Source organism: Lepidochelys kempii, chromosome 21 (assembly GCF_965140265.1).
Source record: "Lepidochelys kempii isolate rLepKem1 chromosome 21, rLepKem1.hap2, whole genome shotgun sequence".
NCBI classification, from domain to species: domain Eukaryota; kingdom Metazoa; phylum Chordata; order Testudines; family Cheloniidae; genus Lepidochelys; species Lepidochelys kempii.
The window spans coordinates 5190805-5215458 of NC_133276.1; the positions used below are offsets into that span (position 1 = coordinate 5190805).

The 24654-nt window shown below is 43.1% G+C and overlaps 1 protein-coding gene across 2 annotated transcripts in view; it reads right to left on the reverse strand.

The window, feature by feature from the left end:
- Window positions 1-4261: 4261 nt before the first annotated feature.
- LOC140901502 (complement receptor type 2-like) overlaps window positions 4262-24654 on the reverse strand; it is a 44581-nt gene continuing 24188 nt past the window's right edge. The window contains exons 13-17 of one of the 2 annotated variants that reach the window (XM_073320435.1): window positions 20744-20837; window positions 16934-17019; window positions 15878-16072; window positions 9303-9332; window positions 4262-5117 (exon numbers count right to left, since the gene is read on the reverse strand). In XM_073320435.1, coding sequence (XP_073176536.1) covers window positions 5062-5117; window positions 9303-9332; window positions 15878-16072; window positions 16934-17019; window positions 20744-20837 — 461 coding nt within the window. In that variant the 3' untranslated portion in view covers window positions 4262-5061. Of the gene's footprint in view, window positions 5118-9302; window positions 9333-15877; window positions 16073-16933; window positions 17020-20743; window positions 20838-24654 lie in introns of those variants that run through there. The other variant, XM_073320436.1, reaches the window with a different exon arrangement.

Genomic DNA, 24654 nt, shown 5'->3' on the forward strand with positions numbered 1-24654 from the left:
GAAAATGTACATTGAGGTGCCAAAGTGGCTTTCAGCTTTCCACAAGGGTATGTACGCAGTCCGCTCCCTCCCCTCGCACACATTCCTGTCTGGGCCTTAAAATAACACAGCCAAGTTCATGAAAGAGAATTTCAGGTTGAAAACGTTCACCGATCAGTCATTTTGAGCACCGGGTAGTTGATACTTTTTCTTCACATTTATAGTTCGTGTTATTAGGGAAGCTGGAATTCCATAGGCATTGAGGGTGTTCAGGATCAGACTCTAAGGGATTGTCTATATTAGAAAGTTGTGCCACTTTAACTATATCGGCCTAGATTGAGTCCCATAGTGCAAACTCAGTTATATCAGTTCAAAGGTGCTTATAGCAGCATAGCAAATTTCGTATGGGCAAGGGAATAAGTTATGCCACTGTGTCTGCATCCCTATTAGCGCTTTTACCAGTGTAACTATTCTGCTAAAACATCACACATCTAATGGAAATAGATATACCAGTCAAACTTTGGACCAAGCTGTAGTGCAATGTACACCGAGGGATGGGTGAGGAGGCCAGTTGCCCTGGGTGCCAATTTCCAGCACATGCAAATCAACATCTGGGTTGTGTGCATGCACCAAATACAGGCTTTAATTTTGCTCTTTGCTTGGACTTTTTTTTTGCTCATCCATTTGCAGGGGACCAGAAAACGAAACACCGAGGGCCAGCCAGAGGAATGAACCACTATTTAAACACTTCTTTCTTGGTTGTGGTGTCACTAGCTGGACATCTCAACTAAATCTAGTTGTAAAATTTGATGTGAGGTGCTCTAACTAGCACACACATTAGTAAACGCAGCAATACCTGTAGGTCAGATTTTCACCAGACACAGAGTGCAGCATAGCAACTACAGACTGTTACCACTATTACTAACTATATTGCAAAACGTAAGCCAAAACAAATCAGTTGAGACGGCAAAATACTTGTTGAAAGAAAAACCCTGTGATCAAGCACTGGCCAATTATTTGACCTATTAAGCATGGGAGAATTAGCTGCCATGAGCATTACAAATTATATGATAGAGGGAAACAAAATTGCAGCACCGTAAGATATTCAAAAAATAATTGTTGGGTAAGCTACAGAGAAACCTGTAAAACCTCCATTATAGATAATTATGCCCACAGGAGGCCAGCTGGACAGGGAAAGATTCCTCCTAACCCCACAGTTAATGGCTCCCCTCATGTCCCAAAGAGGAGTAAGCCAACTAAATTATCCAAAGTGCATATATTTATATTGCCAAATTAAGGCCCAGACCCTGAAACACTCACATGCATAACTATATTTACCTGGGTAGACCCATTGATTTGTAAGGGATAGTTCACGAGTGATGTTAAAAACCGTTTTAAGTGTTTGCAGGACAAGAGTTTGAGGGTCTCATCCTTCTTTGAATTCTACCAAACTCTTTACTTCAAAGTCTCATGGCACCGAGTTCCATGGATTAATTATGCATTTTGTCAAGCAATTTCCTGTTATCTGTCCCACGGGAATCCTGATTTTAGGCAAATAAAAATTCTTTTCCTCATTTAAACTCAATGAGGGAGATTCTCCTCGCCCCCCAGGACCAGAATATCCAGAAAATTATTTATGATGCTTTATCCACTAATGGAAGCTTATTTCTACAAAAGGATGAACAGTATCAGAAATTCAACATTGCTTCATGGAGTTCAAAACAGAACAACCGTATCCATGCGAAGTTAGAACTTGTTATCATGACTAACTGAAAGAACTTCTCTCTTGATTCAGGGAAGGCACAAAAATTGCCTTCTGTTTATGAAGCAGCTGACTCTGCAGAACACTACTGCACATGCTAATGGCCCAACGACTTCTTGCAATTAGTCACATGCTTATGTCCCATGAAGGCCAGAATATGAGTGTCAAAGACTATGCAAGGAAGTCCCATCGGTGTTCTATAACCCTGCCTTTCATCCTGAAATTGAACTGAAGAAACAGGAAGACTTTATGGAGTCACGGCCAGTTGTAAAAGACAAAAAAGATCGCGTGCGAAAAAATGTGTTGCTGGCTTTGGAGGAAGCAGACTCGATGGTGGAGGTAAGGCCATTTTGATAACTGATTGATGAAAAATTACAACATGTTTTATAACTATTTATGGTTAAATATTTTTGTTTTTTATTGGTAGGAATGGAAGAAGAGTGAATACGAGGACATGGCAACCGAGGGACTGCTGGAGGATAGCCATGTCGAGAACCAACCGATACACCCAGAGTCATGGAAAGATGGCGACATTGTTATGCTAAAAAGCAAGTGAAAGCTTTACCAGTTCTGAAAACACTACTACATTTATGTGTTTAAAAATGATCTCACACACGCACACACAGCTGCAGCACAGGGTGACCAGCAAGGTAAGAGAGAATGAGCCCCACACAGTACCTACTGCCTGCAGAAATTTTAGTCTAAGCACACCTCACTGCCAGACTGAACTAGTAGTATTTCACTTCACCATCCCAGTCCCTCACTAACCTTTACCAAATTTGGTGCATTTCTACATTTTATGAAAAAAAACAAAACAAAAACAAAAAACAAAATGTTTACTATTTTCCTGCAGTTGAGAGACCTCGACTCCACCTTAAAGTGGTTTTTCAACAATTTCCATTTCATAACCTCAGTGTATGGAAAGTTATGAGCAAAATCACTATGCTACGGAACAGAGACAGACAGCTAATGTGACTCACATCAACTCCCCCCTTCATCTTAAGTCAGCTCACAACAACTTTCAATTGGACTTTTCCTCCTTAACTCACTTGGGCTCTTTTGAAAACACCATTAATTGGGTTTAAAATGCCAAAAGCACCCACTGGCCCATCTACACTAAGCTTCCCAATGCTACCGCCATTGGTGGCCTTGTGTACACTGGGAGCTGGTCTACACTAACGCTGTAAGTCAAGCTGAGTTACGCCAAGTTAGGCAACTGAAGTCGACACAACTTGGGTTGACTTACAGCGGTGTCTACACCGCGCTGTGTCGATGCGAAACTCTCCTGTTGACACAGCTTCCGCCTCTCAAGGAGGTGGAGTACAGACAGACATCAACAGGAGACCACTCTCCCATAGACTTAGCATCTTCACCAGACCTGGTAAAATTGACAACGCTGCATCCATTGCAGCAGTGCCGATTTAGCCGGTAGCATAGACATGGCCTGAGCCTTTGTCCTGCCTTCAGCCACTAGTGGTCTGACACCAATATAGTTCCATCAGTGCTTAGCTGTGGTGTCTCCCACAGTATTCTTGTCAGCAAGTTAAGGAAGTATGGGCTGGATGAACGCACAATAAGGTGGGTAGAAAGCCGGCTAGATTGTCGGGCTCAACGGGTAGTGATCAATGGCTCCATGTCTAGTTGGCAGCCGGTATCAAGTGGAGCGCCCCAAGGGTCGGTCCTGGGGCCGGTTTTGTTCAATATCTTCATAAATGATCTGGAGGATGGGGTGGATTGCACGCTCAGCAAATTTGCGGATGATACTAAACTGGGAGGAGTGGTAGATTCGCTGGAGGGGAGGGATAGGATACAGAAGGACCTAGACAAATTGGAGGATTGGGCCAAAAGAAATCTGATGAGGTTCAATAAGGATAAGTGCACGGTCCTGCACTTAGGACGGAAGAACCCAATGCACAGCTACAGACTAGGGACCGAAAGGCTAGGCAGCAGTTCTGCGGAAAAGGACCTAGGGGTGACAGTGGACGAGAAGCTGGATATGAGTCAGCAGTGTGCCCTTGTTGCCAAGAAGGCCAATGGCATTTTGGGATGTATAAGTAGGGGCATTGCAAGCAGATCGAGGGACGTGATCGTTCCCCTCTATTCGACATTGGTGAGGCCTCATCTGGAGTACTGTGTCCAGTTTTGGGCCCCACACTACAAGAAGGATGTGGATAAATTGGAGAGAGTCCAGCGAAGGGCAACAAAAATGATTAGGGGACTGGAACACGAGTTATGAGCAGAGGCTGAGGGAGCTGGGATTGTTTAGCCTGCAGAAGAGAAGAATGAGGGGGGATTTGATAGCTGCTTTCAACTACCTGAAAGGGGGTTCCAAAGAGGATGGCTCTAGACTGTTCTCAATGGTAGCAGATGACAGAACGAGGAGTAATGGTCTCAAGTTGCAGTGGGGGAGGTTTAGATTGGATATTAGGAAAAACTTTTTCACTATAGTGAAAAATGCTATAGTCTTTGTACAGACTTTTATTCAGAGAAAAAAAAAAAGACTTAAGTACAACACAGAAATTCCAGTTTTTTCATTTAATAAATATTCAGATTGCCAAGTAAAATTCTGTACAACTTGCATAACTACAAATAATTTATGTTTTCAGTGACAGTGACAAACAGCATTTGGCTATGAACACCTTCTCACAGCAGAGAATTATTTCCTGAACGTAACAAGCTTGCTTTAAATGCTACCAAAAACTTATTTTCAACTACTGAAATAGAAAAATAAAGACATTTCCTTTAGGCACGGAATCAGAAGAATCTGATCACAAGTATAACCATTTTACTGCTTACTTATCAGAAAGCGTTCATAAGGAAACAGAGGTAATTTATTTTGCCTCTCAATACGGGTTTAAAAAATTTGATAGGTGTTCAGAATCCACACTGAGTCTTGCACACGTCCATGCACTTCACCCTGGGATGCTACACTGAGGACACACTAAATACAAGCCTTGGGGTAAGAGTAGTTTGGGGCTGTCTGTTATTGTTGTTTTTGGAGTTTCCTGGACATGAGAGCAAAAGGAACACTGATTATTCTGGAGATTTGGTTTTGAAACTGAGGATAAATTTGAATTAAACAAAAGCCGACAGCAGTTCAAGGAGTATCTTTGGCATCATGAAATCTGTACTTTAAAAGGGATAATACATACTTCAAAATAGAAACCTCCAAATAGAAATCTCAACAGGCTCTCGCTCGCAACAGCAAAATCCACAACCCTGAACACAACTGTAATGAGAGGAATCTGGGATCACGAGAAAAGTTTAGTACAAGCATATGACGATTGCTTCAATTTTTCCATTTTCTTCCAATATCACATTCACTGTCTGATGAACAAGTTAGTAATCAGCACGGCAAGAATGACACGCATCTTTCCTGAAAAACCAAAAGAAAGAAAGTTATAACCAAAGTAAAAATGCATACTATCTTGAATTCACTCCCCATGTTTAGGATAATGAGAGTTTTCATTTTATATTCTGTCTGAAAGATTTGTTTAGTTAATTTTAGAGTTACATTAACACAATTATAAATTCATTTCCAATTAAAGCACAGTTCATGCTGTTTCTTCTCAGAGGCCATGTCCAAAACAGAAGAGAGGTAGAAAAAAATTCATGAGGAGGATTAATCTGTAATCAAAGTTGGCAAACAGTGGTAAGCTAGTTATTACATATCCTAAATACAGGAGAACTGGACTATCTATGCTCCCTCCCCGTAACGCTCAGCTGTTTAGAGCACTGGAAAGGCAAGGGGGTCATCTATAACATAACACTCTTTTAGGACATATTTGTTTCTTCCACTGACCACTCACATTGTACAAGAATCTCATTCAACTGTACACCCCAAGAATACCACGTAGAGTACTACTGAAGAGTCAACAGTACTTTTGTACACTGTCAGGGCCCACGGTTTCACAGTGAACCCACTATGAAACACACCCACACCACCTGAGCTCTTCTTCAGCAGAGATCTGTTTAACATCTCCTGCCTGCTGGCGAGCTCCGCACACAAAATTGTATCAGCTAAAAGTTGAAATGTAAAGTCTGTATGCTGCTACTCCTCTACTGAATGAAGTCTCGGATTTAAGGATAGAATTGCAACCTTACACCAGAAATGAAAGTCCAACATGGGCTTTGTAGCATTAATATTCTTCTGGAGAAAATATTTGTTCTTATATCATCAAAATGGTAATATACTGAAGTAACGTTTATATGTGTTAAGACAGAGCTGTTAATGACAAGTTACATCACAAGGACATAAGGTACACAATGCATTCATAACTGCTGTGGTTGACAGAATGGTTCCATAGAAATGGAGAATTTAGCCGATATTCACATAAGTGTCACATTCAACATATCTGTTCAGGCCACAGAACAAAGGTAACCTAAGAAAGTAATTTATAGTCTCAATTTGATATGTTGCATAGTTATATTATGTTCTTGCAGATAACGGTTCATCAGAACCGCACCATCTTTTCACACTGAAGTAAATATTTTCTATTAAAACACCTTTCTGGACCCAAGCAAGGTTTTTTTCCACATTCCTGTAGATCACTGAAGCGCTGTTTTGCATCATATGGGCTCAACAGCAGGAAAGGAGAGAAACTAATTCCATAAAATATGACTCCAGAATTCAAGAGTAAAAATCAAAGTTGCTTTCGCTTCCTTAAAAGGAGGCTTTTTGTATCATTAGAACTCCGAAGAAAACTGATGCTGAATATGAGGAAAATTTTTGACGGCAATGGATTTTTTTGGGAGGGTGGGGGGGAAGGGCAGGGGGAAGTAGTGAAAGCCCTATTACCTGGAACTTTTAAAACTAGCATGGACTAAAATGGTAGAGAAAAGTACTGTAGAGAACAATCCTGCCTTTGCAGGGACAGGATGATTCGACAGACTCCCCCCAGCCACACACCCCCTTCTATAATTCTATATTCGTGAGGTTAAGCGGTTTAAAAAATCCTTACACGTTATTTCCATATCATTAAAAAAAGAAAGATTTTTTTTAAAAAAACTAGTTAATGCTATTTACTTTTGCATTTCTTTCAATGCACATAGGGATTTTTTTTCTTTTTACCTTCTAAGCACTAGCACAATGAAGCATTGCAGTGTGTTGCAAACTCTAAGAGAATGTTCAAATCCAAAACTCTTTTCTAAAATTTTATGTACAATTTTCTATTAAAACTCAATTGTGAAAGAAATCCCACACAAGGTAAAAACCTATATGCAAGATACCCAGCTGTGCCCCTTGGAAAGGAGGCACAGTTTTAACTCATGTCTCTTATCAATATTAATATTCATATTTCTGCCAATCAAACATCCCCAGGGGATTGCAGCAAACAGGTCTGTCAAGCCTCAGGTTCACATGATTGGGTATATAGGGTTCATTTATAATTAGTGTACGTGCTAGAACCCCGTTACGGAATGAAGTCTCAGATTTATTTAAGCATATTGCTCTCCTAGAAAACATTGAAAAGAGTTATTAATAGTTTTGGCAAATGATTGGTCAATATGCAATTTAATTAAAGACAGGTATAAAGCGCTTAAAATTGTTTCCTAAAAACTGAAGTTAAACCACTGGAAAAACCTATGGCTTTACATTTTCAGACAGCAAACGGTCTCTGGGATTAAGTTAACACAAAAACAATAGACAATTTTCTTCTCTAATATGTGTGTCTTTTCCTATTTAATAGACAACTCTGGTTAAAATTTATAGGACAACGAGTTACCTCATTTAGGATAGTTCTCTTTCAAAACTGTTCCCAGTTAAATCCTAGCAAGACCTTATTTTTCATAGTCAGAGAGACTACATAGCAACATGTTACTTGCAAGTCTTCTTGATACTGGATTTTTTTTACTCTGGCAGTAATAGCCCATTTTAAATGCGAGTATCTTTTCCTCCAACAGTGATAAAAGTGATAGCAAGCAGAAAGGATCTCTCAAGTCAGTTACCTGTGTAGCTGGAGACAGTTCTAAGTTAACAGTTGTAGGATGCTGCACATCTCATTAGCTTAGACACGACATGGGACACCATGTGTTGTTAAAGGCTTATGATCATTGGCCTTTGCTTACAGATTAAGGACAAAATAAGCCTCAGCATCAGAATTCTCATTTACCCTACAAAAGATATTAGGCAGGTGCTTTGTTGAAATATCCTGTAAGCTAAGAATGTGTATGATGTGGATGGGTAGAGTTGAGTCTCTGCCTACACAGGTAACAAGCAATACTTCCATTTCTAAAAATTGTAAAACAGTAAAAAGCAGGCTTCACAGCATCTAAGATGTCTCTTGCAAAGTCAGGGCTAAACACAAAGAAATTTAGACTGAAACTAGATCTTGCTGCAAATCAAAAGGCACTTCAGAAACCATGGCGCCCAAGGGAACTTGATTTTAAATGGTAGTTTTTCATTTTAAAGCCATTTTTAAAAGCTTTTACACAGTATTAATTAGCAGCAAGACAAAATCTTCACTGTGAACGCTGTAGCGAGCAGAACTTGAACAGCAGATCAATAGGATTACGTTTTTAGTTTGCCACATTCACATTTTACAAGCCTGAAAGTCTTGCAGGCATTTCTGAAGACATTCTGGGCTTGAATCTCTTGGGGTCCAAGGGAAAAGGCTCTGGGTCGCACACCTAGTTTGAGGGTAACTCAAGTATTCCTATTTTGTTAATGGGAGAAGAAAATCAAAAGAGAGAAGACACTTTGGGTTGGGGGATTGGGACAGAAACACTAAGGCCGTGTCCATGCTGGAGCTGGAGATGTAGTCTCCAACTCGGGCAGACATAGCTCCGTGCTAGCATGCTGAAAACAGAAGCATAGCTGTGGCGGCACGAGGGGCAAGACAGCCATCCAAGTACAGTGCCACTGCAGCCACGCTTGTGTTTTCAGCACTCCAGCTCAATCAGCGCTAACGCAGATATGTCTACACCCGAGCTCAAAGTTACAGCTCCAGCGTAGACACACACACTACGTTTCAAACCACCATTCATCCCCACCCCCTTCCCTCCCACTAGCCAAGCTGAACGCGCCCCGATTTTTCCTTTTTACATGCATCTACAGTTTAAAAATGGAGCTTTCATTGTCCTTGGTTGTGTAAAGGGAGTGATTTGTAGAAGCTGAGAAACCTATTTTAAAGTAATGTACTGAAAATTTAATCTAACGGCTGAACTTACTAAGTTGTGCAAAAGTGACTACATGCAGTGAGCCTCTGCCGTGTTCCCCTGCCCACACCCTCAGGCTGCCGAGGAGATGGGCTGAGGGTAAGATGGATATTTAAGGGCAACTCTTTCTAGTATTACACACAAAAGTCCTACATTAAACATCCTATGTTAAAAGAACATTAATAAGTCAAGCATCTGCCTCATGAGCTTTTACATGGCACCACTCGACAGAACATAATACAGTAACAGAAAAACTCTCTCACCCGGAGTAGATGCCTCACGTAGTGAAGCAGCGGGGAAAAAATTGCTTGAAATGAAGTGGAACATAAATACTTTATGCTATTACCGTATCTTACCATGTAAAGTCTATGCATTGAATTATTTTTTAAAATTTTAAATTACTTACCAATAGCAATCACGGTACCAGTGTTCAGCCCTAGAAAGAAAAAAAGTGCAAGGTGAGCTGAAGTGACACATTACATGAATGCCAGCTAACTATAGGAATCCATTGATTCCTATTGGTGCAACATTTAGTACCTTAAACCACACGCTAAATTAAACAAATAGACTCAAATTAATACCATCATGCAAATTACAGAATTTATAAGGCATACTGGAAACCAGGATCTGACCCCTAGATAATCCAATATTGAAAGAAGAAAGGATACCTGGAAAAGCTGCCTATTACTTGTACATTGTAATAGAGACATGACGACAGACCTGAGAATTGACAGGGCAAAACCTCTATAAAGATTTCCTCTATTATGAATGAACGCTCTCATTTGCGGAATTCTTATGCATCCTTCTGAGACCAGAGGGCCCTCCCCTCCAGACACTTTCAGGATCTCAGCTGCCAAATTCTGCACTGACCTGAAGAACAGCTCTGAGGAAGCTTGAAAGCTTGACTCTCCTCACCAACAGAAGTTGGTCCAATGAAAGATATTACCTCACCCACCTTGTCTCTCTAATATCCTGGCACCGACATGGCTACAACAAAACACCGCACACAAATTCTGCACTGGTCAGCCAAATTTTTACCTATAGCAAAAGTCACTAGAGGTGTGGTGTTTGGATCAGCTACCACAAAACAGGCCTCTACACGTAACCACAGGATTAGTGACATCAGGTTCTTTGCCAACCTGTACTTATTTGGGAGCAGAGCAGAAACAGGAGAAGAGTGGTATTTTTCATTTTGATACTCCTGCTGTCATTACCAGAGGATCAGTCAACTCAAGCCTAACCGTTACTTACAGAAAAAAAAGTGAACTGAGTAGACATCTCATCGGATCTGTATTCATCACTGAGAATTTCTGAATTCTCATCATTGACACTTGACTACCAGTTAAGCCTGTAGCTGCCTGTGCCATTATTGTGCAGAATTCAGACTGACAGTTTCATACAGCTGGCATTTTAGAGAGATATATTGAGTGAGTGGCCATCAGCAGGTGGGTATTATCATACAGACGAGTGGGGGAAAAGGGAATGAAGGAAGAGGTAGTTCTGGGTGGGAGACAAGACTACTACCTAGGTATAGGAATTTAATTCCAGCCTCAGTCTTATAATTCACACCTGGGCATAAGGGGCATTCAGGTGAGCACAACTGTACTTTGTTATATATTATGAAGCGCAAATTGAAGTAAGTGTGCAGAATGCTCCAGTTCAATGTGTAAACCAACGCCTCCACCATCCACCTTGAGGATTCTAGGTATCTGAGCACAGTGGTTTTTTCGCTCCTTTATCGTCATCAGGTTGACCTGGGCTTTCTTTAGGGCCATTTGGGGTTATGTTCAGAGTAGGTTCCGCAAAAAAAAAAAAAAAAGAGGAGATTTACAAGACGATACAGAAGCAACCCACTTATCTGAATATGCTGAACAAAGCCACGCCATGCAGGGAAAGACCTCAAAGGCGACAAGACAACTAGAGAGCGATTTTACAAAGTTAGTTTGCAACAAAACATGCTAAAACTGAGTCCCAAGACTGCTCCTTTTCTCTCTCCCTGGTCGAAGGATCAAGCACTACCTGCTAGCACACTATTCAACTAGGCAACACAGACAAGCTATTTTACCCATTTCATTTTCCTTAGGATTTCTGTTGAGTTTGCACAGTGACAAGTGTCCACATGCATGTGGACACATTACTCGTACAGCCATGCCAAGAACTAATTCTTTGAACCAGAAGCCATCTACTCCTACACAAAATAATTAGTATTACAGTACAGTTTTCAAGATGATCCATCTTCGGCCAAGTCAACATGCCTGGAGTGCCACACCCCCTAGGAGCTTGTAAGCGTCTATTCCCTCGCTTAGTACATGGTCTCCCCAATTCTCAAAAGCTATCGTCTCATCCCACCTATGCCTCCAAACTGTTCCCTTACCTCCCTTCGTTTGTAAGTTCTCCCAACACACCCCTGCCTCATGTTTCTTCTCTCCAACACCATCCTTCACCCCCTCCAGCCTGGTTTGTCCTCTTCATTCCGCCCTAACTTCTCTAACCAAGCTTTTTAACTGCTCCTTCCCAGACCAGTCTCAGGCCTGTACTCCACTCCATCCCCCTCTTCCTGTTGGACCCAGTTGATCCTCTCAAGACTGTTGAGCCAGGGATGAGAGTCTTGTAGATGCCCAGGTTACTTTCCCCCTCTGGCTCCTCGGCAGAGTTTCTTGCAGGTTCCTCCTCTAGGATACTGTGGGATCTGAGTTACTACAGAGAAGTCTTTCCTGGGTGTCTGGCTGGTGAGTCTTGCCCACATGCTCAGGGTTTAGCTGATCGCCATATCTGGGGTCAGGAAGGAATTTTCCTCCAGGGCAGATTGGCAGAGGCTTTGGGGGTTTTTTCACCTTTTCCTGCCGTGTGGGGCATGGGTCACTTGCTGGAGGATTCTCTGCACCTTGAAGTCTTGAAACCATGAGTTGAGGACTTCAATAGCTCAGACATAGGTTAGGGGTTTGTTACAGCAATGGGTAGATAAGAGTCTGTGGCCTGCTTTGTGCAGGAGGTCAGACTAGACGATCATAATGGTCCCTTCTGACCTTAAAGTCTATGAGTCTTCCTCTTGACTTCGGCTTTACTCTGGACTCATGCCCGCAACGCTACGCGACGACTGGAGAAACATATCGGCTGCCACTGGATGTGATGCGAGGAATGCCAGGAGCTGGGAGGCCTGGTGCCACAGCTGAAGAATACAGATCACACTATCATCACTCCGAGAGCTAGAACCATGCTGGAGAGGACCCTGAAGGATGCCACCTGCGCCACTACGTGGAAAACCTGAAACGGAAGCCGGACCAGGGCAAGGCATTTGAGGTGACGTGCAAGTGGGACCCAGCAACCACTTCCTCCCTGGGAGCAGCTTCACCCAATTTGCCAACTGGAAGTGCAGCCACAGGGCCCAGCTCAACTGCGTCCCACTGAACGGAGCTGTCCACACCATGGGATTAGGGACAAGCGATGCGGGAAGTGCGGCTACGCCAATGAGACGCTACCCCACGTCCTGTGTAGCTGCAAGCCCCATTCAAGAGCTTGGCAGCTGCAACACAATGCCATCCAAGGTCGCCTGGCCAGAGCCATCCCGCCACCAGTGGGGAAGGTTGCCGTAAACTCCGCCATCCCCGGAACCAACAGCCAACTGCAACCAGACATTGTCATCACCAGCAAGGACCGGAAGAAGATCATGGTGGACATCACAATGGCTTTCAAGAACAGGATCCTGGCCTTCTACAATGCCAGAGCTTGAAAGGTAGAGAAATATGCCCCTCTGGCCGAAACCTTGAGAACAAAGGGTTACCAGGTCCAGACAAACGCACTGATCGTCAGAGTCCTTGGCGCATGGGACCCCAGTAAGGAGCGAGTGCGGAGATCATATGGATTCGGTTAACGCTACACTCGGCTGATGTGGCAACTCATGGTGTCCGACGCCATCAGGTGGTCGAGGAACATCTACATAGAACACATCACTGGACATCGGCAATACCAGGAGGGATGAGCTGGAGTGCCGCTGAGAAGCGCAGTCAGGAAAGTAACAAATACTTTCCTCATGGATCGTATTTTCTAAATGGACAACCGACCTAATTCTCAATTACTGAGGGACAATCTCCACTCATTGATAGATTTTGTTTTCCACGACCAAATCTCTGTACAACTTTTCAAGAGTGATGTACCTGAGTATTCGGATATCTAAACTGTATTGTTAAATTGATTCACCTAAATTGGGGTTATTGCTGATTATGTGCTCTATGTATCATATGACTTTTAAAAACTAAACTTTATATTTGTAAACAAGCTAAGCACTATACCCAGATGATCACAAGCTAAATATGAGTCAACAGCGTAACACTGTTGCAAAACAAGCAAACATCATTCTTGGATGTATTAGTAGGAGTGTTGTAAGCAAGACACGAGAAGCAATTCTTCCGCTCTACTCCGCACTGATTAGGCCTCAACTGGAATAGCGTGTCCAGTTCTGGGCGCCACATTTCAGGAAAGATGTGGACAAACTGGAGAGAGCAAACAAAATTATTAAAGGTCTAGAAAACATGACCTAAGGGGGAAGATTGAAAAAATGGGGTTTGTTTAGTCTGGAGAAGAGAAGACTGACAGGAGACATAACAGTTTTCAAGCTCATAAAAGGTTGTTACAAGGTGGAGGGAGAAATCTTCTTCTTCTTCTTCACCTCTGATGATAGGACAGGAAGCAACGGGCCTAAATTGCAGCAAAGGTGGTTTAGGTTGGATATTAGGAAAAACTTCCTGTCACGGTGATTAAGCACTGGAATACATTGCCTAGGAGGTTGTGAAATCTCCTTCATTGGGGATTTTTAAGAGCAGGTTGGACAAACATCTGTCTGGGATGGTCTAGATAATCCTTAGTCCTACCTTAAGTACAGGTGACTGGACTAGATGACCTCTCGAGGTCCCTTCCAGTTCCATGATTCTATGTACAGACACTCTTTTACCAACTGTCAAGGTTCCTCCCCAACTCTGAACTCTAGGGTACAGATGTGGGGACCTGCATGAAAAACCTCCTGAGCTTATCTTTACCAGTTTAGGTCAAAACTTCCCCAAGGTACAAAATATTCCACCCTTTGTCCTTGGATAGGCCGCTACCACCACCAAACTAATACTGGTTACTGGGGAAGAGCTGTTTAGAGGAGTCTTTCCCCCCAAAATACTTCCCAAAGCCTTACACCCCACTTCCTGGACAAGGTTTGGTAAAAAGCCTCACCAATTTGCCTAGGTGACTACAGACCCAGACCCTTGGATCTTAAGAACAATGAACTATCCTCCCAACACTTGCACCCCCCTTTTTCTGGGAAATGTTGGATAAAAAGCCTCACCAATTTGCATAGGTGACCACAGACCCAAACCCTTGGATCTGAGAACAATGAAAAAGCATTCAGCTTTCTTACAAGAAGACTTTTAATAAAAATAGTAGTAAATAGAAATAAAGAAATCCCCCCTCTAAAATCAGGATGGTAGATACCTACAGGGTAATTAGATTCAAAAACATAGAGAACCCCTCTAGGCAAAACCTTAAGTTACAAAAAAAAAAAAAAAAGAAAGATACACAGACAGAAATAGTTATTCTATTCAGCACAGTTCTTTTCTCAGCCATTTAAAGAAATCATAATCTAACACGTACCTAGCTAGATTACTTACTAAAAGTTCTAAGACTCCATTCCTGGTCTATCCCCGGCAGAAACCAGCATATAGACAGACACACAGACCCTTTGTTTCTCTCCCTCCTCCCTCTTGTCTCCTCATTGGTCATTTTGGTCAGGTGCCAGCGAGCTTACCTTTAGCTTCTTAACCCTTTACAGGTGAGAGGAGCTTTCCCCTGGCCAGGAGGGATTTCAAAGGGGTTTACCCTTCCCTTTATATTTATGACACCAACCTATATATATTTCATTTTATTTTAACATTAGCTTTGATAAAATTTGTGTGTGTGTTATGCCTATGACATAAATGGGACACAGATACTCAAACTTTACATCATTCTAACATGGCTACTCAAAAGCAATAAGCTCCCTAAACAGCAGCAGGTACCAAAATGTATTTCAAAATAAAGTTAGACAACTCTGGATCTTTTCCTTTAAAAAGATGTTAGTCTACAAACACGACAGCACCCAACTGTATGGCTATCCCGCCCCTTCCCCCACCCTCCACTAAACTGCATGAGTTAAACATCATTGTTGTACGACGCCATCCGGAATTTGGGTCACACTAGGAGATGTACATACAATGACATTCTGGAACTGAACTTCCCTGCTTTTGGGGGAGTTAATATTAAGTAGCAAGATGACCAACCTGCCCTAATGCCTCTGAAAAAGCCTCAATCCCAGCTGTTAGGCTGGGTAACTCAGAAAGAATAAAACCAAGTTGTTGCACTTGCTTGAATACCAAGTACATAAATGCATTGTTAGCTAAATGCAACAGTGTGCAGGAGCACTGCCGTCACTAAAATGAGGATTGTACAATGACCTTTATTTCTCCCTCCGAAGAACTTTATGGCTGTGATATGAACTCACAGAAGCCTGAGCCTTCACTGCCAAGGAGCCCTCCCGGAGAGTTCTGAAAAAGAGGCTTGCCAAACAATCCTGCTTGTAAGCCCCTATCTCTCTCCGCCCACTCCCCATTAGCACTTGAGTTGAAGGGTACTGGCATAAAAGCAAAACCTTAGTTTAAGAGTTTCTCTCCACCTAAAAATCAACTGTTTGTGACCTGAGAATTAACTTCAATCTTGGAACACTGAGGGGAGACAAAAAACACAGGATGTATTAGAGGCAAAAATTGTTTCCAGGAATGATTCATGAAGTTTCAGTCATTCTTTAGTTTTTCAACAGTAACTAGTTTTCATGATACGTATTTAGGGGGACAAAGCACTAACTGAATTTCCTCAGGTTTATGGGTTTACTTAGCAATCAAAATAGAGTTTTTCTTGGAAGGTGATCGTAGAATAAGAAGGGGATAAAAAACAGACGCTACTAACCTTTGCATTCAGGGGCAGGCCCACTCCACTCTCCATTGAAATGATCTTTCGTTGTACAATGAATGGAGGCCTCTCCAATAAGAGACAAGCCCGGGTCACATTTGTAAGTTACTGCTGAGCCAAAGGAAAACTCTTCTCCACTCTGACCATTATGGGATCCCTGGGTGATATCAGGAGGTGGACGACAAGGTATTGCTGAAGCAAAGAATGTCAACATGAAAATTAAAGTTTCCACTGAAGGTGAACCAAAGAGAGTTTTCACTAAGAAAGTTGTCTCAGATCCCCCCAAAAAGCTATTTAGCCATTTGGAAGCGTACTTAACATTCCATTTTAATATTTGAAGCAATATCTCTTTCAGATTCTGAAGGTTTGTCTGCTTTTAGGCTTGACGCAACCCAGTACGTCCATTGCTCAAGGAGGATGCTCCATAAAACACCAGCTCTGGAAGATGACCTTAGCAGAGCGCGCTCCTTCCCAACATTAGCCTCAAGGAGCCAGAACCTCTCGCCCGGCATCTCGAGATGTAGTATTGTTCCACCAGAAGAAAACTAAGCTAGAACAGTTCTTTTAGCAGCAGCTGATTCTAGACTGGACATCAGCAGCATCATTGATAGACCAAGCCCAGAAAGCATTCAAGAGATCAAATTAAGGTAGAGGCAAATTAATTGTGATTCACTCCAAAAGAGCCTCAGATTTTAAGTGGATAGTCACATTTGGGAAGCATCAAAACTTCTTGAAGTCATTATCATGCCTTTTACTTAGTGACCAGGAGGATTACACAGATACAATAGTGAAGAGGAGCCATGAGGCCTGTTGGATTGTGCATATTAAAACAGTGCCAGGTGAATAATCTAAAAGGTACCAAAAAAAAAAAAAAAAATTCTGTAGGAGTCATCTAAACACCATGGCGAAGCACAGTACGATTTCATTCCTCCCCAAAACAAAACTGTCATTTGGATTAAATGCCAAAGGAAGAACAGAGACTCCTCTGAAGCGCCAGCTATGCTGCATCATCTCCAGACGTGAATTGTTCTTAAAACCATTAAATTGCTTTACCTTGGCAAAGTGGAACCTCCGTATCCCAATCAACTCCATTTCCCACAATCACACACTGGGCAAAAGTCGGTCCAATTAATCTGTACCTAAAGAAAAAAGGTTCGAGTTTGTGACTCATGGAAGCAAAGAACTAGTTCCCCATCCAGAAAGATGGAACATGGTTTCTTTCTGCCAGTAGGTGGAGACAAACCATTGAAAAAGGGATACATCTAACACCACAGGGCCAAGGAACACGAAGGCCAGGTCTACAGTACACATCTACATCGGTACAGCTACAGTAACGCCTCACTTAACATCGTCCCAGTTAACATTGTTTCGTTGCTGATCAATTAGGGAACATGCTTGTTTAAAGTTGCTCAACGCTCCCTTAGAAGGTTGTTTGCCAGCCGCCTGCTTTGTCCACTGCTTGCAGAAAGAGCAGCCCGTTGGAGCTAGCTGGTGGGCGCTTAGAACCAGGGTAGACCGGCAGCCGCCCCGCCCCATCAGCTTCCGTAAGTTCCCTGTGTGGCAGCCGCCCAGCAGGCTATCAATTGTCAGGCAGTTCAGCCATCCCTCCCCCCACTGCCCTGTGCTGCTCCTGTCCTCTGCCTTGGAGTTACTCCCGGGAGCCTCCTGCTTGCTGTGCGAGGGGGAAAAAGGGTGCTAATGTCAGGGTGTCCTCCTCCCGCTGTACCCCTTCTCCTCAGAGAGGTGCGGGAGAACACGACAGGGCTCAGGACAGAGGGAGCTTGCTGCCAGCAACTGCTGTCAACTTGCTGATCTACTTAAAAAGGTAATGTACTTAAACTGGGGGTCAGCACACTTAAAGGGGCAATGCGCACGTGTGTCTCTCTCTCACGCGCGTGCGTGTGTGTTTGAGAGACTGTCTCTCTCTGCCATGCTGTGTCTCCTCCCTCCATTTGTGCTGCCTTGTAGAGTGTGAGGCTACATTAATAACAATGTGTTAACCCTTGAGGGCTTAGCCAAAAGCACTGCATTTCCAAGTCCATTGAGCTGAAGGTCCAGCTAAACCCAGCACACAAAGTTGCAACATACTGACAAAGCTTACACTTGGTCTTCACTACAGAATACACTTAGCATTCGATTAAACTGAAGTGAAAGATCTTGAAGAAATCAATCTCCTGTGACGGCAGGGAACAGTGAGAGAGCACGCGTGTGCACAGATGGGCCCAAACAGCTGCTAGTTTGTAAAATAGAATTACACCCAAAGACAACCTGCCGACAGCAGTAATGGGAGACAAGACAGCTGCCCTGAGCGGTCACCCACTTGCCATCTCCCTGTTCCATATTCAAAATTCAAGCATCGTAACTGTCCAAGATCTAACCAGTGGTCTTTAAACCCACAGACCTCATAGGCCTGCATAATTCCAAAGCATGAGGCCCCTATAGGCTACTGTACAGAAAGTCACCAAGTCCTGCAACAAGAGCTTGGAAATTTCTGTGGATCAAACCTATTTCATCCAGAAGGCAGGATATGGACCAATCTACAGGATAAACCAAGGGATTTAACTCCCACCTCTGTGCAGCAGGAGAGCCTGCCTTGCCCCAGGGAGTTACCTGCCCATGCTCAGATACATCTAATTCAGACTGGGCCTGGACATCTCCCACCACCCCAAATATCCCTTGGGAGTCCAATCTCTGCTGCTTGGACAAGCCACCTAAAGTTGTGATACAGAAAAACAAAACTCGACACAACACCTGCATTCCTGTCATTTGTGTGCCCCCGCAACGCAATCCATTCAACTAGCAGGGAGGGCGAAGAGCTTGTGGCAAATTGCCGGCACTACTTTGATGGGTCTCGCGCTCTCTCTTCTTCGGGAGGGTTCAGGGCACCCTTTCTCGCCCCTGAACTGGGGTATTAACTGCCCCACGAGTGTCCTAGAGGAGGAGTGGAGTGGAGAGGGAGGGACCTGGACCCGCCCTCTACTCCAGGTCCCAGCCCAGGGGCCCTACGGAAAGCAGTAAACCACTAAAACTAGTGGTTTCTTCTTCTGAGCTACTTCCCTCTCCTGCCCTTCAGCTTGTGGGGCTTCCTGCCCTCCCTCTGCACAAACCAGGTGTCCCTTTACCTAGGGTCTTGGTCTTCTTAGCCCACCACAGCACTTCACCAAACTCTCCTCTGCTTCCCTCCAAACTGCTCTCTGCTCCAACATCCATCCACTCTGCTTCAACTCCTTTCCTTGTCTGATTGAAGCTGGGCGGGGGGGGGGGGGGGGGCTGGTTTATCAGGTGACTGGCTTCAGGCATTCTAATTAATCTATAGCGAACTTTCTTCCTTCTACAGGGAATAAGGCTCCCTTCTAACACTCTCCTACTACCCTCTGGCCATGCTGTATCACAAGCTATTTCAATTAAGTACAATGCTACCACAAGAACAATGGGTAAAAACTGCCCATGAACAACTTCAGGCTGGAAATTAGAGGGTTTCTAACCATAGGAAAGGTAAGGTACAGGAACAGTCATCCAATAGTAGTTGTGGGGGCAACTAACTTAGTTTGAGAGAGAGCCAGACAGGTTTATGCGTGCAATTATATGATGGGGTTGCTTGTGATGGCAGGGCTCAGCAACCCTAGGGTTTTTTTCCAGTGTGTGTGTTACATTCCTAAGGCTCACGCGTCACGATTTCAGCCAGGCACCTGCAGCAGTCAGGAAGGGATTCCACACCAAACGTATTCTGAGTTGGTTCCTTTTATCTCCTTCCTTTGAACCATCAGGGATAGCCATGGCTGAAAATGGGACACTGGATGGGGAAGGCCAGGACTCTGAGGTGGCATCAACCACTCTCACCTCAGTGCTTGACTTATATGCTCAAGCTCTAGTATGTGGGGTTGTTAAGAAATTTCCCCCCCGGTCACATTGGCAGTGACATTGGGGGTTTTCTTGCCTTCCTCTGGAGTATGTGAGTGCAAGTCAATTGCCAGGATTATCTCAATATATATCTCACTTCCACATTTCCCTGCCATGACAGGGACCCGAGGAATTTGTGCACCTCAGGCCCTCCTGTTCTCTGACCATGGCACATAATGGTCTAAGCTCCTGTGGGCTGTAGTATTTTAGACTACATTTTGGTTGAGTTTAGTATGTGGGTCTCTGGGAAGTGTTAGTGGACTGTGATATACAGGAGGTCAGACTGGAGAATCGGGAGGTCCCTTCTGGCCTTCAACTCTGAGACCTCAAAAATCCAAAACACACCTGCTCAGCACAAGGAAGTCACAAGCTATTTTTGATTCCCCAAGGCCTGGCAACATAACCCATATGGACAAAAGCAACAACTGCACTTGATGCTATCCTGGGGAATACCGACATCTCTAAGGGAGAGACAGACAAATATTTGCTATTGTAGAGCAGGAAGAGGTCTGCCTCTATCTGGTGCTGCATTTTATGGGCAATATTCTGCCACTAGCTCCCGCACCCTCACAGAAACCCCTGTAACAAGGGAGAGATGGCACGGGTCAGTAAGTGCCACATGACCCCTGAGGTGGGACTCTCAATATCATAACCCAACCCCTGCTGGAGGATCTCCTGAGGGCTCTAGGCTGCCATCTTCAAAAGCACCTGAGCGAGTTAGATGCCCATCTCCCACTGAATGACAACCATAGCTGGGTGGCTATCTTCCTTCAACTCCTTTGAAAATCGCAGGTGTAATTCTTAACAAGGGCCCCAGCCCATGGATACAGATTTATAGCACACCACTCACTTATGTTCTTGAAGTTAAGCAGGCTTGCTTGTCTCATTTTGCCAGACTTCAACAGCAGTTTTACACCAGTCTAGCTTCTATTAATTAGTCCAAAGAAGCAATTTGCCACTCACCCTTCATCACAGGAGAAGTCTGCTCTTGCACCAAACCGGAGATCCGTTACATCACCCCTGCCATTTTCGAGTTCGAGTGGTTTACATCGTCTTCCTAGAAGAGAACAAGACGAATAATAGTGTTACCTCAGATTACCTTAATAGGAAAAAGGGGATATCCTAACTTGCACCCTCTAACACAGCAAATACCATGGCAGATCAAAGCCAATGGTCTTGGAGTCCAGTATCTGTCCTCTACGACAGCAGGCAGCACCAAAGGCTAAGGAGGAAAGCTTAAAACCCACATTATGGATAATTTTGTTACATGCCCATGGGAAGTGAGGAGAAGTGGAAGCGGGATGATGCTTCCTAATCCCACACAGATAGTGGTTGCCTTATATCCTGAAACAAGAGATTTCAGATCCCCTTGCAGGTTTAGTATAAGCGCAAATATTCATACTGTCAACGTGAACGCCCAGATCCCGAAAACTCATATGCAGAACCATATTCATGTGGGTAGACCCACTCACCTCAACTGGCAGCAATTACAAATAAAAAGCAACATAAGACACAGAAGAAAAAAAAAAAAAAAGGATAGAAGGCGTAAGTTACGAAATGTAAAAATTTATATGGGGCACTAAAGACATCAGTGAGAGTCTCACAAGTGGCATGGTTACAGACAATAAGGAGAAGATTGTGAAGATCGTTAGGGACAAAAGAAATCCTTCTGTAAGAGAATGTACCCATGTCCACACCCTAGAGACTGCTGTAATAATCTATGTACCGAGCATGCCTTGTGAGGCATCATCTGAAAATGTATAAAAAGAAAAGGAGTACTTGTGGCACCTTAGAGACTAACCAATTTATGCTCAAATTTGTTCGTCTCTAAGGTGCCTCAAGTATTCCTTTTCTTTTTGTGAATATAGACTAATACGGCTGCTACTCTGAAACCTGAAAACATAGAGTTTACTGGTCAATACTGCCCTGATAAAGTGCATGGTAACATTGTCTCTGAAGTTAGAAGATTTCCCTGTATAATGTTAACTCATATTAAAAAACCTACAGCACAAGCTGGCAAACAGGACTGTCTCAAAGGAATGTGTGCTCTGCTTAATTTGCATTTAAGCAACAAGCAGTCATCAAGCAGGAAGAAAAAAACCTCCAAAAAGAGAGGAAAAGCAGCAGGGAAAATCTTTTCCCGATAGACTTTTTGTCAGCTGGGAATGTTTTCCCAGGGGTGGGACTGACACTATAAAAAAGGAGCAACAAAAACTCCCAGGCTCCCCCTCCTCCCTCTCACTCCAGCCATCCACTCACTGCACTAGAAGAGACAAAGGAAGCACCAACTGAGCTGAAGAAGGGGTCCTCACTTAAGAAGTTTGGTCAGCAAGACTGCTGAGAGCATATGGTAAGAAAAACTTCATTTCGAATTTAACAGCATTTTTTAACTTGAGCACCACTTGTGCTTTATCTTGACCTCTCTTGTCACCTTTCCGACTCATGCCTCATGACCTGCAGTCCCTTAAAATCTTTGTAGTTAATAAACTTGTTTGATCTAATCCAGTGTGTTTAAATTGAAGTGTTTATGAAACTCTATTTGGGTAACAAGAAAGAAGGAGAGACTCGAGATGAATTTGTATTGTCCGGGAGAGGGCTGGGCAATACAAGACATACATTTCTGGAAAGGGGGGGCAGGGCGGGGAAATACTAGGAATTTGTTGGGGTCACCTCACCAGCTTTGCTTATACTGCAAGAACAAAGGTGTGGCTGGCCGAGACCTAGCTGGGAGTGACTTGCACACCGGAGGCTGTTTGTGAGCAGTCCAGACTGGAGGCTACAGCACCAAAGCTTTGTAAAGGGCACCCCCAGGTTAGGGGACAGCGGTGACAGATTCTCATTAGTCTGGATGATACACCGAGTATACCACGCGTAGTAAAGGTACAAACCTGTTACTAAATGGAGATGGGTAAAACAATTATGATACAAGAAAGGCAGGAGTGTTCAGGAAATATTTCCCTTTTGTATTTGGAAAGAAGCACGACAACGTAGTCTCATCACAAGAGTTTGATGAAGTACTTCCATGTCTATTCGTAATTAAGGAGGAAGTTAAACTACATCTGCTAGGGATAAACATTGTTAAATCAATATCTTGGGATAACTTGCACCCAAGTGTCCTGAAAAGTTGGCCACGGAGATCTCTAACCCACTGATTAAGATTTATAAGAAGTTAGAGTAACTGGAAATTCAGGAAGAATGGAAGAGCGCTGATCTTGTGCCAGTATTCAAAAAGGGCAACCAGCATGACCTCAGTAACTGTAGACTAGTTAACATGATCTCACTCACAGGCATAATAATTTAAAGGTATTGTGGGATTCATCGATTCCAAGGGCAAATCTGTTCTGACCACTTGTGCAGTGGAGGGAAAATTTTCCCAATTCATAAGGAATTAAGAACAGGAATATAATTAATACCAACCAATATGGTTTTATGGAAAATCAGGTTTCTCTGATAAACCTCTGTCGTTCTTTGAAGTTACAAAGATGTTTGATAAACGTAACTGATGTAATATGCCTAGACTTTTGTAAGCTGTTTGACTTAGTACCACACAACATTCTAAATAAAAAATTAACACTTCTGTATCAATAGAGCACAACTTAAATGGACTAAGAATTGGCTAAGAGGGTGAGGCAATATCTTTTATTGAACCAACTTCTCTGGGTGAGAAGCTTTCGACCCTACACAGAGCTAGTCTTCAGGTTTGGAATACATTTCTGACACCAAGAAGAATGGTGTGTAAGCTCGAAAGCTCTCTCACCAACAGAAGTTGGTCCAATAAATGATATTATCTCACCCACTTTGTCTCGCTAATATCTTGGGATTGACACCGCTGCAACACCACTGCAGACAAGAACTGACTAACTGACATCTCCAGGAGCAGTCACATCAGTGGGAATCATTATCAAACAAACCTGTTTCTAGTAGAATTCTGCAGGGATCGGTCCTAGACCTGCTGCTATTCAACGTTTTAATCAGTTGACTGGAAGTAAACAAAAATCACTCCTGACAAAATTTGCAGCTGACAGAAAGTTTGGGGGAGTGATAAAGCAGGACAGAGCAGTCCTGCAAAGCAATCTGGATCCCCTGGGTCCGTTCAAACAAAATTCATTCTAGTACCGTATAGTGCAAAATTATACATCTAGGCACAATTACTTCTAGCATTAAACTCTATGAAGCAGCAGACTATTCACATGTGCAACATTAAGCAACATGTTTGCCAGACCCGGTTCTAAGTGTCTCATCCCTTTTTGAACCCTACCCTGTTCTTTGCCTCCATTTTGTGGCAGAATGTTCACAGGCTTGTTTTGCGTTTTGTAAATATTTGTTTTTAATTTTCTTGATACGTGAATCCTGATTTTAGACAGCTAAAAACTGCACGTTCCTCAGTCAAGCTCAGTGGAAGAGCTTTTCTTTGTCCCTACAAGAGTTACTTGTGATGCTTTCTCCCGGAGTAGACTTATTCCCACGAAGAATAAACTGTATCAAAAAGTCACCATATCTATAGGGAATTCAATGTAGATATACTGTATCCAAACAAAGATAAAGTCAGCACTTTTTATTATTGTACTGGGGGAAAAAAAAATCTCTGAATTCAGACAAGGCATGTAAAAATTGTGACCTATTTACTAAGGTCTGATCGATTCAGCAAAACAAGTTCCGCTGACATCACTGAGACTTAAGAACGCACTAAGTGCTTTGCGGAATCAGGGCCTATATATAAAGTATTTTCTCAACCCAGAGAGGGTAAGTCTAAGGCTAGTCAAGAAATCCCCATCAGTATTTGACAAATTACGACAAATTAAATCATAATTTAAAATATATGCACAAGACGACAGAGTTAAGGTTCATCAGCATCCAACTGTATATATCCTTAC